The 18,008-nt window shown below is 44.4% G+C and overlaps 2 protein-coding genes across 5 annotated transcripts in view; both read right to left on the reverse strand.

Annotated features, from left to right (window-relative positions):
• Positions 1 to 311: 311 nt before the first annotated feature.
• LOC310663621 (osteoclast-associated immunoglobulin-like receptor) lies at positions 312 to 17,075 on the reverse strand. Its single transcript, XM_083411692.1, has 5 exons — positions 16,948 to 17,075; positions 15,303 to 15,593; positions 4,140 to 4,445; positions 2,245 to 2,535; positions 312 to 796 (listed from the first exon to the last, which is right to left on the reverse strand). The coding sequence occupies exons 3-5, from the start codon at positions 4,399 to 4,401 to the stop codon at positions 687 to 689; spliced, it is 663 nt and encodes a 220-aa protein (XP_083267818.1). The 5' UTR covers positions 4,402 to 4,445; positions 15,303 to 15,593; positions 16,948 to 17,075; the 3' UTR covers positions 312 to 686.
• LOC310663579 (immunoglobulin superfamily member 1-like) overlaps positions 8,357 to 18,008 on the reverse strand; it is a 39,362-nt gene continuing 29,710 nt past the window's right edge. For 3 of the 4 annotated variants that reach the window (XM_083411577.1, XM_083411576.1, XM_083411578.1), the window contains 4 exons: positions 11,913 to 12,203; positions 10,941 to 11,060; positions 9,581 to 9,618; positions 8,357 to 9,114 (listed from right to left, as the gene is read on the reverse strand). In XM_083411577.1, the coding sequence (XP_083267703.1) occupies positions 8,956 to 9,114; positions 9,581 to 9,618; positions 10,941 to 11,060; positions 11,913 to 12,203 (608 nt within the window). In that variant the 3' untranslated portion in view covers positions 8,357 to 8,955. The remainder of the gene's footprint in view (positions 9,115 to 9,580; positions 9,619 to 10,940; positions 11,061 to 11,912; positions 12,204 to 18,008) is intronic. The other variant, XM_083411580.1, reaches the window with a different exon arrangement.

An 18,008-nucleotide genomic window follows, 5' to 3' on the forward strand; every position in this document is an offset into this window, starting at 1 on the left:
CACACGCAGTGCCTCTCCTGTTAGCTGTCTTTGAGCCAGGTATCAGGGGCCATGGATCTCCACAGGGCTGGCTCCCCCGGCCCGCTCATCACCCTCACCCACCTCCACCATGCAGCGCTGCACCCAGAGCCTCCGCCTGCCATGGCCACCGCAGCATGAAGCGACCAGCTGAGCTGGGAGGTGCCTCATCCAGCCTCCGCCTCTTCACTGCCTCATCCAGCCTCCGCCTCTTCACTGCCTCATCCAGCCTCCGCCTCTTCACTGCCTCATCCAGCCTCCGCCTCTTCACTGCCGGAGGAGCCCCAGCCATTGCCCGCCTCCTCCAGCCCCACAAAGCTGGGCATGGCAGGGCAGCGCCGTCCCGTCCCAAGAGGCTCCCTCCGCTGCTGCTGGTCTTCCCTCCGTAAAAAAAGGAGGTCAACAACTCTGGGAAATGGGGGGGGGGGTATGCTTAAGAAGGCCCTTTCCAATCTTTGTAAAAAAAAAAAAAAGGCACAGAAAACAGAAGCCTCCAGTATTCTCACCCCACCCCAGCCCTTTCCGAAAAGATTCCTTGGTGATATCACAGAATAGAAATTTGGCCTTCAGATGAACAAGAAATGAAACCAGTCTCTATGGGATTCCTGTGGCTTTGCTTGTCTCAAGGAAGAGTCTTGACTTGTGGAACTGAGTCGAGTCAGAGCTTCTCAGCCTTGCCTGCTGCACATGAACTCAGCCACGATCAGCACCAAGGAAAGCAGGACCAAGCCAGCAACTCCCAAGCGGATGTTGATCTCCATGGATGTAGAAGTGTTTGCTGCAGAGTGAGACAGAGAAGAGTTACTACTCAATTGTCGGTTGTGATGAAGGCAGGGTGGGGAGGGAGATTACCCTAAGGCTGTGGCCCTCAGCATACTTAGCCCCATTGAGTTCAGTTGGACTTACTTCTGATTTCTAAGAACATAAGAACAGCCTGCTGGATCTACCTGCCAATGGAAGCAGTCTTCTAATCTACTCCACTTGTTTTTTACTTCTGACTAGAACCAGAGAGATGATACAAAGCATACTAAGTCTGCAAGCAGTGGACCAACTCAAAGTTCCACTGTCACAGTTGCTCCCTGTTGCTAAGAAGATGGCAGGTACACATGTTGCGTTCCAGTTTTTTATGTCACTGCAGGAGCATCCAAAAGTGGTCAGTTTGTGATTGGTCATTTGCTGGGTGTTCCATTCAGAATTACTGGTCCATAATGTGGGCTTGGAATTTCATTGACCAATGGATTGGTTGGGTGGTCCTGGCTGAAGAGAGCAGAAGGTCAGGTTCAGCACTGCCTGGGGGTCAGCTGGGAGGCTCAGTAACTCGAGCCAAAGTCACTTCTCATAAGAAAACCCGTTGTTTTTAAAAACAAGACTTTGTTAAAAGCAAAAACTTCACATGATTACACAATTTAGGACTGCTCAGAAGCCAAGAAAATAACAAAACTATCTTATCTAGCTGGCTGACACAAAACATGCAAATCGTAGCAGGCTGAGCAGGTAGGCAAAAGACAATCTAAGGTCCGTACAGGCACTGATCATCCCTTCAGGATGAAAGCTCCCTCATACCAGCCTCAACCCAGATTTAAGAAATATCCGCAGATTTGTTGTTGAAGGTTGTAAATAAACAACAACTGGGTCTATATGTATAGATGTTACAGATGTACTAGATGATAAGGCAATGTTACCATGAAAAGGGGGAGGGTGTTAGTGTTGTAATGTCTCATTCTCACATTGCATAATGTTGCGGGTTGCCTTTAATTACTTAATTGATGTATGGGTATGGGAATTATTTAAATGTCTCCTCCCTCTCTCCTCTCTCTCTGCTCCTCTGCTGAAGAAGATGGATATGAGAGTCGTCTTGTTGTTTTGTTATTTCCTTTATAAATAAAACCTTTGATGTTACTATTCCAACCACAGTTGCTTCTGCTGCATTCTGCTGTAAAGGACTGAGTTTACTATCTGCAAACGGGCATTTAATGCTCACAAGCCCAGTGTTGTTCAATACAGTGGCACCTCTGGTTACATACGCTTCAGGTTACATAGGGTTTCAGGTTACAGACTCCACTAACCCAGAAATAGTACCTCGGGTTTAAGAACTTTGCTTCAGGATGAGAACAGAAATCTTACTCCGGCAGCATGTCAGCAGCAGGAGGCTCCATTAGCTAAAGTGGTGCTTCAGTTAAGAACAGTTTCAGGTTTCAGAGACAAGTACCCAGCCAATCTTCTCACCTCTTACAACCAGCTCTGTGGTATTACTTGGCTCTGACCAGGCAAAGGGATGTCCCCAGCGGTGATATTGGCAGGTGTAGTTTCCTTCATCTTCCAACCCCACGTTGAAGAAAGGGAACTCGGCTCTGTTTCTCTCTGACTCCGTCACCTGCGATGTTATCAGTTCCCCGGATTTGTAGAGGGAGAAGTTGAGACCCTTTTCTGGCCCCTGGCACTCGATGGTGATATTCTGTCCTGGGGAAATAGGTTCGTCGGGTAGCACTTTGATGGAGGGTTTGGACAGGCTGGGACCTGGGTGCAAATAAAACACTGTGAGAAGGGTATGGAGGGAAGGGGCGTGATAGTCTTCCCCTGCACTCTGCTGCTTTTGATCAGATCAGCAGAAATATCTGCTGCACATCGCTAACTAGAACTATGCACTTTTAAAATGTGGCTCTTTTGGGGGGTAGGTGGGGATCATTTGGGTTACTGTCTTTATTTTCATTTTATATATGGTGATCTTTTTCTGTGAACCGCCCTGAGACCTCTGGGTATAGGGCAGTAGATAAATTCAGTAAACAAACAAACAAACAAACAAAAAACCCTGACTTTTAACACATAATTAAAAAATGCTTAGAATGGCTCTTCGCTTATGAAAAATGGTTGTACATAGGGACTGTTTTGTCTTTAGTTAAAAATGTCTAGAGCAGTTGTAGATAATTATTGGCCCTCCAGATGTTACGGACCTACATGCCATTGGCCACACTTGCTAGGACCCAGTAACATCTGGAAGGACAAAGGTTCCTTCCTAGTCTGCATATATCTCATCTATCTATCTATCTATCTATCTATATCTATCTATCTATCATCTATCTATCTCTATCTATCATCTATATCTATCTATCTATCTATCTATCTATCTATCTATCTATCTATCATCTATCATCTATTTATCTTTCTCTATCCAAAGTAATAAAGGTAAAGGGACCCCTGACCATTAGGTCCAGTTGTGGCTGACTCTGGGGTTGCAGCACTCATCTCGCTTTATTGGCCGAGAGAGCCAGCTTACTGCTTCCGAGTCATGTGGCCAGCATGACTAAGCCGCTTCTGGCGAACCAGAGCAGTGCACAGAAACGCCGTTTACCTTCCTGCCGGAGCGGTACCTATTTCTCTACTTGCACTTTGACATGCTTTTGAACTGCTAGGTTGGCAGGAGCAGGGACTGAGCAACGGGAGCTCACCCCGTTGCGGGGATTCAAACCGCCAACCTTCTGATTGGCAAGTCCTAGGCTCTGTGGTTTAACCCACAGCACCACCCGCGTCCCTATCCAAAGTAATAATCATAAATAAATAAGAATAAAAATGTGCACTCCACCACCGAGACCATTCCATTGTAACTATCCAACCTGCCAAAATTTCAACACCTCTTGCAATGGTTTGACCCCTTTCCGTTTTAACACTACAAATTCTACAAACACCTTTATTGCAGCTTTCTTCAGAAGTTTCCAAGAGAAGAAGAATAGTTTAGATTTGATTTCCCGCTTTATCACTACCTGAAGGAGTCTCAAAGCGGCTAACATTCTCCTTTCCCTTCCTCCCCCACAGCAAACACTCTGTGAGGTGAGTGGGGCTGAGAGACTTCAGAGAAGTGTGACTGGCCCAAGGTCACCCAGCAGCTGCATGTGGAGGAGCGGGGACGCGAACCTGGTTCCCCAGATTAAGAGTCAACCGCTCTTAATCACTACACCACACTGGCTCTCAGGGCCATGCACACCACATGCCCTCCTTCAATCCCAGCCAATTTGGAATATTTTATTCTATGCAAATTCTCCACTGGATGTACAGATGCTGAAAATGCAGAACACTCCCATTTCAGACCCTTTTGTGACAATAGGAGGATGTATTTTGAACCTTACTTATTCTGTTGATGCGTCGGCTGTCACTGAAATCTGAGCACAGTTCAACGAAGGCTGTTATGTAGCGATATCTACATTGGTAGAGACCCTCTTGGAATTCTTGGGCATTGTCAAAGGCAAACACAGCCTCCTTTATTGCTATTTTCTCTGTCAGTTTTGTCTGCTGCCTATCTGCACCCACTTCTATATACAAAGAGAACAGCATCGGTAAGTTGTCTTCTGCCTTGCAGCTGATTTTGACGTTCCCCTTTTCGGCAAGCATTTCAGCTGATTTCACTGCGATGGAAGGCTTGGGATGCAGCTTTCCTGCACATGGAAGAGAACAAGGGTGAGATTTCAAAGATGCAGTTCAGCCTTCTCAAATCAGTCCCAGGCAACAGTCTGTCATATGGGAGAGGTTTGCATGTTCTGGGAGAATGCAAAATCCCAAGGATGGATCGGAGGGTAAAGGTTCATAAGAACTTGATGCTTCTAAGTTTTTTTGTTTACAACTTCAGTTTAGAGATGGGCACCTTCCACACACCTACAACACCCATCATTGGCCAGGTTAGGGGGGAGGCAGGTTCCTGAGAAGAGTTACTGTTTGCTGCAGTTCAGTGTGGCAGATCCAGGAAATCTTATAAGCTCAGTTACTGTACATTTCTGTTGCCTATCTCAATGAACGCTGTAGAAAGAGTTAAGAACCAAGTACTGTATTTGGGATCATTGGTCTTATCTGCATCTACACTGAATATCATGTGTATCTAACTGTGTGATAGTAATTTTTATTTAAGACTCACAGTGCTTTTTCCTGGAGGTACTTAAGGGCCCGCAGTACTGGCACCTTTTTGCCCCTTCAAAGAAAAGCACTGGTTAAGAGATTTTGTTCAGTTTATGGCATTCGCAACACCAGAATGAACAAAGATCACGTCATTTCTGTAATATCTAGTACTAGTGGAGAACTCTTGATAACAACAACAAAAAACAACAAAAACAACATAAAAATATTTTTTATATCCCACCCATCTGGCTAGGTTTCCCCAGCCACTCTGGGCAGCTCCCAACAGAATATTAAAAACAGGATAAAACATCAAACATTAAAAACTTCCCTAAACAGGGCTGCCTTCAGCTGTCTTCTAAAAGTCAGATAGCTGTTTAAGTCTCTTCTCAGCTGCTTCTGCTGTTCTTAAAGTCATGATCTGGAAAAGGCTGCTAGGGCTGGAGGGAGGGATGAGGCAGGCGGAAAAAGCCATTGCCTGATGGCCAGCATAATGTCTCTCTCTCCCCCCCCCTTACATGTCAGTTGTGAAAATAGCATAAAAAGGCTAAGCCAGGCTCTCACCTTTTATGAAGACTTTGACAGGATCACTACGAAATGAGCACCGTTGATCAGAAACCGGTTTTAAGCAATAGCTACACGTATAGGTTCCGCCATCTGAAATTCTTGCATTGGCAATCCGAAATACAACTGCATCCCTCTCGCTCTTCCAAACTGCTAAATCAGTAATTCGTGAATCTTTGTGAAGACAGTAGATTGCATCTTGATGGTAATTACTTGAACACCGTAAGGTGATATTTCCCCCTGGGCTGACCACATTTGTGGAAACCGCTGAGATGGAAGGTTTAGGGTAAAGTTGTCCTGGACCGAAACAGGGAGAACAAAGGTGAGATTAAGAAGATGGATCACCAAAGAGGAAGACAAAAGAAGACCCTGACTTCACCACATGCTAAGTTGTATGTAAAGATCCACATTTATGAATAATTACTAATTTTTAAATGAAAATGCGGATTAGGAAGATGGAGCATCTACAAAAGTCTCACCAAAGAGGAAGACAAAAGAAGGCCCTGACTTTATCACATTCGAGAACCAAGGTACGACAGTAATTACTAATTTTTAAATGAAAATGCATTATTTCCACCCTAGTGGGGAAGACTGTGGTCAGGTGAGCTGTGTGTCTGCTCATTCCACTGTTCAGCTGCTCTTGGTGGGTGGGCAACTTCAAGACCCCCTCCTGCTTTTCAAAGAGAGGACTGTCCTCTGTAATGGCCACCTCATTGGCCTATCAGAATGAGTTGGTAGAAGGCACTCTCTTCTACTGCATCTACTTGAGCTTTGTCATGCAAGTTCCCCCAGGGGCCAACCAGATGTCTGTGGGGAGTCCAGGAGCAGGACTGAGAGCAGCAGTGCATTCTCCACACTTGTGATTCTTAGCAACTGTTATCCACAGGAATCCTGCCTCTGGCAGTGCAGGTAGAATGTAGCCATCATGTCTAGTTGCTCAGCCTAAGGTTACACTGGGGGAATTGCATTTTGTGTGTAGATTGTCTAAGGCAAAGGAATAGGGATGGGGTTCATACCATGGATAATATGGATTGATATAAAATATAGATTGTGAAATACTATGCAGTTGTAAATGTTGACAATGGGACCCATGGCGGGGGTGGGGAGAAGTCTCAAGATTCAGAGTAGCCAAACATAATCCGTTCTGGAAGACCATTCGACTTCCAAAACGCGCAATTGCCAGTTGGCAAAATCCATTGAAAAATGGGAGAAACATGCCTCGGAAGCTGTTTGACTTCTGAGGTGTGTTCAAAAACCATTCACTTCCAGGTTGTCATTTGAAAGCCGAAACGTTCAACTTCCGAAGCGTTCGACAACTGAGGTTCCACTGTACAGTATATCAATATGCATTTGGATTGTTACAATTTTATGTTTTGTATAATCAAATACTTTTTTTAAAAAAAACCCCATACCTAATTGAAAAATCAATAAATGTACATTTTGACCAAAAAAGAGAGAGAAAGAAATAGGGATGGGATGTTCCTCTACCTTTAATATTTGTATAGATCAGAGAACATTTGGTAGGCCTCTGTGTTTATAATGCAGATGTTAGGAAATCAGATTTGGTTGGGGGGGAAATCATTACAGTTTGCTCCCATTCTGCCCCCCACCATCTCCGCCTCACCCCATGTTCATATTTATCACCCGAAGAGACTCACCTCCAGAGATCTGCCACTGTCCAGCCAGCAGGAATCCTGGAAAGGAGATGGTTGCATTAGCGCAATGTAGCTGAGCAGCAGGAACCACAACTGGGTCTCCGGTCCTTCCACCCGGCCGTTGCACAACCCTCAGTCCCTTCACCCTTTCATCAGAGATACCAACCGGTAAAGAGGATGTTGAAAGAGAGCCTCATGATGATGAAGGACCGCCTAGCCCTGTGGTCCAGTGTCCTGCGTCCCCCAAGATGTGTGCTGTCCCCAGAATGAAGATCTTCAAGGGAGGCTGCAAGGTCTGAAATGCAACATGGCTCTGCAACACAGTTCTTGCCCATGAAGTTCATGTACTTAAAATGCCCAACTTAGCAGCACTGGAAGTGCCTTGCAAACCACTTCCCTCCCCTCCCCCCCCCACTGCAGTCATATTCTGCAAAATTAGCATAGATAAGATCATGTGTTTTCTGATACGCCTAGGGAGGTAGGCAGAAGGATCTTTCACTGCTTCTATTAATACTAGGCAGACACCCTGGCCACACTCTTTTAGATACTAGGTAAAAAAAACCTTCTCTATTTCAGCAAGAATATCCAGGCATATAATTAGCTATGTATGCTCATTTTATAAATATGTTGATTTTATCTGTATATACTGATAATTATACTTTTTAATGAAAACTGCTGAGGCATGGATTATACATTCACAGAGTTCATAATTTTTCCCAAATAAATAAATCAAGTAGTGAAAGACTATGGCTTCGGCCCTGTATAGCTGAAGGAGCTTCCACCCTGCCCCCTTTGGCAGTATATAAGCAGAACAAAGAGAAAGGAGTCTCTTACCAGTTCGATATTTTAATGATCACAGGGAGAGAACAAAGAATCCATTTCTTGGAATGAAGGTGCTCCCAATTAAGGGTACCCCCCACTTCCTCCCTTGTCCTCAACGTCACTACCATGTCTTGTAACCAGATCTTGTGACCACTGTGCTTTCTGTGCTACCTTACATCAAGACACCAGCCAGCCAGGCAAAAGCCCTCAAGATGGTGTAGAGGATCATTGCCTGCGGAGAGCCCCAAGGGCCACACCCAGGCCCCGGAAGTGAGGTCCCCTCCCCTATTTTGGCCTCTTTCCATATTACCAACAGTTGGAAGGATGTGGTCTTCCCACACAGCCGTAAAAGCAGCTGCCCCATTCCCTTTTTTTATAATAATTTTTATTAGTTTTTTTACACAAAACTTGACGTTATTCAATTCACTTTCAATATCATAATTTCTTACATTTTGACTGGCCTTTTATTTTCTATGGTATTATAACTTACATTACAATCATTTATTTATTCACCTTCCCTTGTCTATTATCCAAATCCGGCTCATAATTTCATTGGGCTGCAGCTTTTTCCTCATATAGTCCAAAAAGAACCTCCACTCTCCGACAAAGTTCCCATCTTATTGATCTCTTACTTTTGCTGTCAGCTTTGCCATCTCTGCATAGTCCATTAACTTTAAAACTCACTCTTCTTTTGTTGAGAATTCTTTCCACTTCTGCACATACAAGATTCCGGCTGCGGTAGTAGCTTACACAAACAACTTAACCATCTCTTTAGGAACCTCTGCCCCTATCATCCCTGGGGGGGGGGGGAATGCTTCAGGCCTCTTGGGAATAGCTATTTTAAACATCTTTTTAAATGCATTATGTATGGCCTGCCCAGCAATAGTTTCTTTCCGTGAATAAGGCCACCATATGAAACCCATCTCCCATGTTGCGGAAGCTAGAAATAAGCAAAATGTCCATAGCACTCGGGGATAAGCCAAGGTCCCAGAAATCTCTACATTGCAAGATGTCCTCCTTATTGGTGCTCCTTGGTTCTGTGTTGGGCCACTGTTGCATAAGTACAGGACTCAGGGATCCCGTCAGCATCGGGTGCTGGTTTGGTTTTCAATGACCTGTGGCTCAGTACAGCATAGGAAACTCCATCAGGGTCTTCTTCAGGCTCAGACTGCAATGGCTATGGAGGGAAAAAGAAGGAGATGTTGCCTGCAGCCCTGCTGTTCGGTCTGCTAGAGTGACATACAGTGGAAACAAAGCAGGAATGGAGAAACTGCTGCTCTCCAGATCTTACCGGATTACAACTCCCATCATCCATGGCCTCTGGCTATGGCTGAAGGGGGATGTAGTCTAACAACATCTGCCACAGGTCCTCCATCCCTGGTCCAGAGAAATTCCAGGAATTTGGAAGAGCCAGTTCAAAAAATGGGCATACCTGGAGATGGGCACAGACCATGCGGAGGATGGTACCTGGCCCTCTGCCCCACCCCAAATCACATCAGCCCTGCCATCGCCTGTTACTTGGAAAGGCAGTGGCTGTTGCATCGAATTAGAGTCCTCCTCCCCCAGTTGGAATGTCAGGGCTGTAAAGTGTTGGCAGGACATTCATAGTCATAATTTTTTTTGTTCATTGGTATATTTCTTACTATGTTTGCTGGCTGAGTTCTTTCATTGGCCACAGAACCTGTAGAGCAGAGATACACACTGTGAGATTTTTCACCCAATAGGTTTCTGAGTAAAGTTATGGATGGTGTTTTTCTGTCCCCACTGGCCCATATACAGTCATACCTTGGTTGCCAAACTTAATCCATTTTGGGAGTCCGTTCAACTCCCAGCACCATTCAGAAACCAAGGTGTGGCTTCTGATTGGCTGCACTGCTGGTTAACATGCAGATCAACAGTGAAAGGACGCCATAAGAGGTAAACAACAAAAACATGAAGCAAGCCTGAAATATCTTCAAATAAAGAGATGGGAGTGGTGGAATAACTCCATGGTGGTAATGGCATTGTGTGACTCACAAGCGAGGAAGTAGCAGCAGCACCACTAATGTGGAATGGATCATACCTGAAATGGATGGTCAATTATATCCACCATATGACTTTATAACTACAGTGGTACCTTGGTTCCCAAATGCCTTGGTACTCAAACAACTTGGAACCCAAACACTGCAAACCTGGAAGTAAGTGTTCCGGTTTGCGAACTTTTTTCGGAAGCTGAACGTGCTCCGTTTTGAATGTTGTGCTTCCGTTTTGAGTGTTATGCTTCCGTTTTGAGTGTTATGCTGAGGTTTGTCTGTTTTTGCTATTTATTTTGCGTTTTTGTTTTTGTGGCTCTTTTTTTGTGACTGTGTGGAACCCAGTTCAGCTACTGATTGATTGACTGATTGTGTGATTGAGGTACATTGTTTATTGCTCTCATTTTATAGATCAATGGTCTCGTTAGATACTAAAATTCATGTTAAATTGCTCTTTTAGGGGTGGTTTTTTAAAGTCTGGAATGGATTAATCCATTTTGCATTACTCTCCATGGGAAAGCACACCTTGGTTTTGGAACAGACTTCCGGAATGGATTAAGTTTGAGAACCAAGGTACCACTGTATTCTGTTAGATCACTGTATTAACTTGTGAGTATTTTAACTGATGAATTGATTTCTACTGGCACATGGTGTACACGCTGCTGGCTTTGTGCTATTATTTATCACATATATATTGCATAAATAAATAAATACCCCCCTTTTTTTGCTTCACTCAGGCCTCGCACCAGCTTTAGAGATTTCACCAGGCACTGGCCCAATACCATCAAGTCTGCCTGTCCAACCATATTTTGTTTTTAAAAGAAGAGCGTTCTCTCTCTGAGATTGCAACCTGACTTGACACCTGGGACTTTAATCTTCTCGTGTGGAACATGAAGTGGTACAGCTCCCACAAAGTAAGCATTTATAACCTCGGTTTATGCATGCTTTCATCTCAGCCCTTGCAGAACAACTGATCCAGAAGCTTACTCACCCTTTTTCCTTTTCCTGGACAATACAAAAGCAAGGATCAGCAGGAAGAGGAACGAAAGGAAGACACCGGCAGCAATGCCTGCCCACATGGCTATTGAATGTCCAGCTGTTGAATTTCCACCTGTAAAACCATGAAAAGGACACCTAGAGTTAGAATACTGCCAATGCTCACCAAACCCCCCACAGGCAGTGCCCAGAAGCTTCCAAGAAAGACGCTTCTATCAATTCATGGAGCTTTCTATTCACCCTCTGTGTAATCATCTCCCAGTGCTGTGAATGTGGCACACCTTCATTCCAGTAAGGCTTTAGACAAAATTCCCCATAATATTATTGTGAGATGCTGGTAAAATGTGGGTAGAGGATGTTACTGTCGGGTGGATTTGTAGCTGGTTGACTAACCAAACCCAAAGAGTGCTCACCAATGGGGGAAAAAACACTGAGAAGTGTGGTGCTGTAGGGTCCAGTCCAGGGCCCAGTGTTGTTGAATATCTTTATAAAGACTCATGGACTGTCTGGATGCAGAGGAGAGGTGGGAGGCATCAGCACTCCCCCGGGGAGCCCCCATGGGAAGATGGCTCAGAGCCAGGGGACTGGTGGTGGGACAATGAGGAGTGGTCAGAGGGAGGAAGAGCCGACTGTGAGGAGGAAGGGTCACACACAGGTGACAGGTTTTAGTGAGCAGGAAGAGTCTGGGGCAGAGGGCAGTTCAGAATTAGAGGCAGAAGAGGGAGTTGGAGAGGTGCGGGGCCAGGAGACAGAGAGGCAGGATGCTGTAGAAGTCAGGGAATCCATCATTTACAAATGTTGAAATGATACCCAACTGTGACGTGAAGAGGGAGAGATACCTCCTTTTAAAACTAAGGAATGGTGGAGCCAGCACACGTTTCCAGTTTCATCTACAATTGCAGCAAATTAAAACCTGTATTGGTGCAATTTGCAAAAGATGCATACAAGGATTAAGACAGGATCTTACCTGTTACTTTGATGTGGACTTCATCACTGTAGTTTGAGCATGCTTGAGTGTTCTCGAGCTTTAAGCAATAGCGACAGCGATAGATGCCCCCATCTGATTCTTTGGCATTGATAATAGGAAAGAGAACTTCTCCTGATCCCATCTTCTTGATTTCATAAGTATTTGAAGAATTTTCTATGTGTAGAGTAAATTCTACTTCTTGCTGTTCTTTGGTCTTACAGTGGATGTTGGCATTTCCTTCCAGAGCAATCACCTCTCCTGGGCTCACTGAGATGGAAGGTTTGGGAGAAGCTTATCCAGGGGGAGAGAGAGAGAAAGAGGGATGCTTAATCCTTTGATCTTACACAATAGTCTGGCTTTGTAAAATGCTATTGGGGAGCATAGAAAACCATATGCTATTCAGAGTGTGAATATTGATAGGATGCGTTTACAGTGGTACCTCAGGTTACATACGCTTCAGGTTACAGACTCCGCTAACCGAGAAATATTACCTCGGGTTAAGAACTTCACTTCAGGATGAGAACAGAAATCGCGCAGCAGTGGCACGGCATCAGCAGGAGGCCCTATTAGCTAAAGTGGTGCTTCAGGTTAAAAACAGTTTCAGGTTAAGAACATACCTTCGGAACAAATTAAGTACTTAAACCGAGGTACCACTGTATGCCATTATTCAGGAGATTAGTTGGCAGAGAACACAGGTGGGATGTGAGCCTTGTCAGGGAAGGCAAGCTACACAGCAGAGATGCCCTGGGAGAAGGACAGAACCTATTGGGGCAGGATTGCTGTGGACCCCCCATTGTAGGCTTCAGGTTGCATAGTAACGTCCATTGTCTTGGCCGTTGACTAGGACCTGGGTGTGTGACAAATGGAGTGCAGAGCAGGGGTTGTATAGTGTGCTACACAATCTGCATTCCATTACGACTTTGGTTACAGAGAATGCATTTTAATCTGGAAAGCAATACTAATGATTAAATAGAAATGGAGATAAAGAATCCCTTTTGATAGGTACATATTTCGATCAGTGCAGTTACAGTTCAGTTATATAGTTCAATCAGTGCACTCCCCCCCCCATTTGATTGGCAGATGGAATAAACCCAACACCCATTTTAGCGTCATTTGTAAAACTGTCACACAGAGACTAAGACAAGCCCTCACCTGTTACGTTGATGTAAAGTCTGTCACTTAGATGCGAGTATATGCCATCGAGGCAATACCTACACTGATAAATTCCTCCATCTTCTAGTTTGGCCTCAGAAATGAAAAAATCCACTGTATGAGACAAAGATTTCTTAGATCGCACATAAATTGCAGGTTCTCCCTTGAAGAGATCAAAGGTGGCTCCGTAATCTTGATTCCCACAATGGATGTAGAAATTCCCTCCAAGGACGACATTAGAACTGGGAATCACTGTAATCGAGGGCTCGGGATATTCTCCTGATCCAGAAAGAGAATGGGAAGGTGGTTTGGAAGGTGGAACACTGGCAACAGCCTCCTTCTGTCAAATAGGAGGCTTTCACCTGCAGCTGGAGAATCGAATAGAGTGAGTTTGTACAACCAGCCAAAATTTCAACACCTCTTGTGATGGTTTGACCCCTTTCCGTTTTGACACTACAATTTCTACAAACACCTTCCTGCAGCTTTCTTCAGAAGTTTCCAAGAGAAGAAGAAGAATAGTTTGGATTTGATATCCCACTTTATCACTACCCTAAGGAGTCTCAAAGCGGCTCACATTCTCCTTTCCCTTCCTCCCCCACAGCAAACACTCTGTGAGGTGAGTGGGGCTGAGAGACTTCAGAGAAGTGTGACTAGCCCAAGGTCACCCAGCAGCTGCATGTGGAGGAGCAGAGACACGAACTCGGTTCCCCAGATTACGAGTCTACCTCTCTTAACCACTACACCACACCTGGCTCTCAGGGCCATGCACACCATACACCCTCCTTCAATCCCAGCCAATTTGGAATATTTTATTCTATGCAAATTCTCCACTGGATGTACAGGTGCTGAAAATCCAGAACACTCCCATTTCAGACTCTTTTGCGACAATAGGAGGATGTATTTTGAACCTTACTTATTCTGTTGATGCGTTGGCTGTCACTGAAATCTGAGCACAGTTCAACGAAGGCTGCTTTGTAGCAATATCTACATTGGTAGAGACCCCCTTGGAATTCTTGGGCATTGTCAAAGGCAAACACAGCCTCCTTTGTTGCTGTTTTCTCTGTCAGTTGTGTCTGCTGCCTGTTTGCACCCACTTGTATATACAAAGAGAAAAGCCTTGGTATGTTGTCTTCTGCCTTGCAGCTGATTTTGACATTCCCCTTTTCGGCAAGCATTTCAGATGAATTCACTGCGATGGAAGGCTTGGGATGCAGCTTTCCTGCACATGGAAGAGAACAAGGGTGAGATTTCAAAGATGCAGTTCAGCCTTCTCAAATCAGTCCCAGGCAACAGTCTGTCATATGGGAGAGGTTTGCATGTTCTGGGGGAATGCAAAATCCCGGGGATGGATCGGAGGGTAAAGGTTCATAAGAACTTGATGCTTCTAAGTTTTTTGTTTACAAATTCAGTTTAGAGATGGGTGACCTGGCACCTTCTACATGCCTACAACACCCATCACTGGCCAGGTTAGGGGGGAGGCAGGTTCCTGAGAAGAGTTACTGTTTGCTGCAGTTCAGTGTGGCAGATCCAGGAAATCTTATAAGCTGAGTTACTGTACATTTCTGTTGCCTATCTCAATGAACGCTGTAGAAAGAGTTAAGAACCAAGTATTTGGGATCATTGGTCTTATCTGCATCTACACTGAATATCAAGTGTATCTAACTGTGTGATTGTAATTTTTATTTAAGACTCGAAGTGCTTTTTCCTGGAGGTACTTAAGGGCCCGCAGTACTGGCACCTTTTTGCCCCCTCAAAGAAAAGCAATGGTTAAGAGATTTTCTTCAATTTATGGCATTCGCAACACCAGAATGAACAAAGATCACGTCATTTCTGTAATATCTAGTACTAGTGGAGAACTCTTGATAACAACAACAAAAAGCAACAAAAACAACATAAAAATATTTATATCCTGCCCATCTGGCTAGGTTTCCCCAGCCACTCTGGCCAGCTCCCAACAGAATATTAAAAACACATTAAAACATCAAACATTAAAAACTTCCCTAAGCAGGGCTGCTTTCAGCTGTCTTCTAAAAGTCAGATAGCTGTTTAAGTCTCTTCCCAGCTGCTTCTGCTGTTCTTAAAGTCATGATCTGGAAAAGGCTGCTAGGGCTGGAGGGAGGGACGAGGCAGGCGGGAAAAGCCCATTGCCTGACGGCCAGCATAACGTCTCTCTCTCTCTCCCCTCCCCTTACATGTAAGTTGTGAAAATAGCATAAAAAGGGTAAGCCAGACTCTCACCTTTTATGAAGACTTTGACAGGATCACTACGAAATGAGCACTGTCGATCATAACTTAAGCAATAGCTACACGTATAGGTTCCGCCATCTGAAATTCTTGCATTGGCAATCTGAAATACAACTGCATCCCTCTCGCTCTTCCAAACTGCTAAATCAGTAATTCGTGAATCTTTGTGAAGATAGTAGATTGCATCTTGATGGTAATCACTTGCACACCGTAAGGTGATATTTCCCCCCAGACTGACCACATTTGTGGGAGCCACTGAGATGAAAGGTATAGGGTAATGTTGTCCTGGACCGAAACAGGAGAACAAAGGTGAGATTTGGAAGACGGATAACCAAAGAGGAAGACAAAAGAAGGCCCTGATTTTACCACATGCTAAGTTGTATGTAAAGATCCACATTTATGAATAATTACTAATTTTTAAATGAAAATGCAGATTAGGAAGAAGGAGCATCTACAAAAGTCTCACCAAAGAGGAAGACAAAAGAAGGCCCTGACTTTACCACATTCGAGAACCAAGGTACAACAGTAATTACTAATTTTTAAATGAAATTGCATTATTTCCACCCTAGTGGGGAAGACTGTGGTCAGGTGAGCTGTGTGTCTGCTCATTCCACTGTTCAGCTGCTCTTGGTGGGTGGGCAACTTCAAGACCCCCTCCTGCTTTTCAAAGAGCAGACTGTCCTCTGTAATGGCCACCTCATTGGCCTATCAGAATGAGTTGGTAGAAGGCACTCTGCTCTACTGCATCTACTTGAGCTTTGTCATGCAAGTTCCCCCAGGGGCCAACCAGATGTCTGTGGGAAGTCCAGGAGCAGGACTGAGAGCAGCAGAGCATTCTCCACACTTGAGATTCTTAGCAACTGTTATTCAGAGGTATTTCTTCCTCTGGCAGTGCAGGGAGAAGGTTGCCCTCATGTCTAGTTGCTTAGTCTAAGGTTACACTGGGGGAATTGCATTTTGTGTGTAGATTGTCTAAAGGCAAAGAAATAGGGATGGGGTTCATACCATGGATAATATGGATTGATATAAAATATAGATTGTGAAATAATATGCAGTTGTAAATGTGGACAACAAGACCCATGGAGGGGGTGGGGAGAAGTCTCGAGATTCAGAGTAGCCAAAGGTAATCCGTTCCGGAAGACCGTTCGACTTCCAAAACGCGCAATTGCCAGTTGGCAAAATCCATGGAAAAATGGGAGAAACATGCCTCGGAAGCTGTTTGACTTCTGAGGTGTGTTCGAAAACTTCCAGGTTGTCGTTTGAAAGCCGAAACGTTCAACTTCCGAAGCGTTCAACAACTGAGGTTACACTGTACAGTATATCAATATGCATTTGGATTGTTACAATTTTATGTTTTGTATAATCAAATACTTTTTTAAAAAAACAAAACCATACCTAATTGAAAAATCAATAAATGTACATTTTGACCAAAAAAGAGAGAGAAAGAAATAGGGATGGGATGTTCCTCTACCTTTAATATTTGTATAGATCAGAGAACATTTGGTAGGCCTCTGTGTTTATAATGCAGATGTTAGGAAATTGGATTTGGTTGGGGGAAATCACTGCAGTTCGCTCCCATTCTGCCCCCCACCATCTCCCCCTCGCCCCATGTTCATATTTATCACCCAAAGAGACTCACCCCCAGAGATCTGCCACTGTCCAGCCAGCAGGAATCCTGGAAAGGAGATGATTGCATTAGCGGCAATGTAGCTGAGCAGCAGGAACCACAACTGGGTCTCTGGTCCTTCCACCCGGCCATTGCACAACCCTCAGTCCCTTCACCCTTTCATCTGAGATACCAACCGATAAAGAGGATGTTGAAAGAGAGCCTCATGATGATGAAGGACCGCCTAGCCCTGTAGTCCAGTGTCCTGCGTCCCCCAAGATGTGTGCTGTCCCCAGAATGAAGATCTTCAAGGGAGGCTGCAGGGTCTGAAATGCAACATGGCTCTGCAACACAGTTCTTGCCCATGAAGTTCATGTACTTAAAATGCCCAACTTAGCAGCACTGGAAGTGCCTTGCAAACCACTTCCCTTCCCCCCCTTCCACACTGCAGTCATATTCTGCAAAATTAGCATAGATAAGATCATGTGTTTTCTGATACGCCTAGGGAGGTAGGCAGAAGGATCTTTCACTGCTTCTATTAACACTAGGCAGACACCCTGGCCACACTGTTTTAGACACTAGGTAAAAAAAAACCCTTCTCTATTTCAGCAAGAATATCCAGGCATATAATTAGCTATGTATGCTCATTTTATAAATATGTTGATTTTATCCGTATATCACTGATAATTATACTTTTTAATGTAAACTGCTGAGGGATTGATTATACATTCACAGAGTTCATAATTTTTTCCAAATAAATATATCAAGTAGTGACAGACTATGGCTTTGGCCCTGTATAGCTGAAGGAGCTTCCACCCTGCCCCCTTTGGCAGTATATAAGCAGAACAAAGAGAAAGGAGTCTCTTACCAGTTCGATATTTTAATGATCACAGGGAGAGAACAAAGAATCCATTTCTTGGAATGAAGGTGCTCCCAATTAAGGGTACCCCCCCACTTCCTCCCTTGTCCTCAACGTCACTACCATGTCTTGTAACCAGATCTTATGACCACTGTGCTTTCTGTGCTACCTTATCTTATCTGCTCTTCTTGACCTTGGGCTGAGCTGATGAACACTTTCCTGAGAAACTGAGTCT

The sequence above is a fragment of the Podarcis tiliguerta genome (genome assembly GCF_965153285.1).
Source record: "Podarcis tiliguerta genome assembly, chromosome: 13".
NCBI lineage: Eukaryota > Metazoa > Chordata > Lepidosauria > Squamata > Lacertidae > Podarcis > Podarcis tiliguerta.

What these genes read in the sequence shown, in the direction of transcription:
- LOC310663621 (XM_083411692.1), bottom strand. Translation starts at nt 4,401, where the DNA reads ATGCTTGCCGAAAAGGGGAACGTCAAAATCAGCTGCAAGGCAGAAGAC. An exon ending in CCGACGCATCAACAGAATAA is followed by an intron (nt 2,536 to 4,139) that starts GTAAGGTTCAAA and finishes ATTTGCACCCAG; the next exon opens with GTCCCAGCCTGTCCAAACCC. An exon ending in CACAGAGCTGGTTGTAAGAG is followed by an intron (nt 797 to 2,244) that starts GTGAGAAGATTG and finishes CTCACTCTGCAG; the next exon opens with CAAACACTTCTACATCCATG.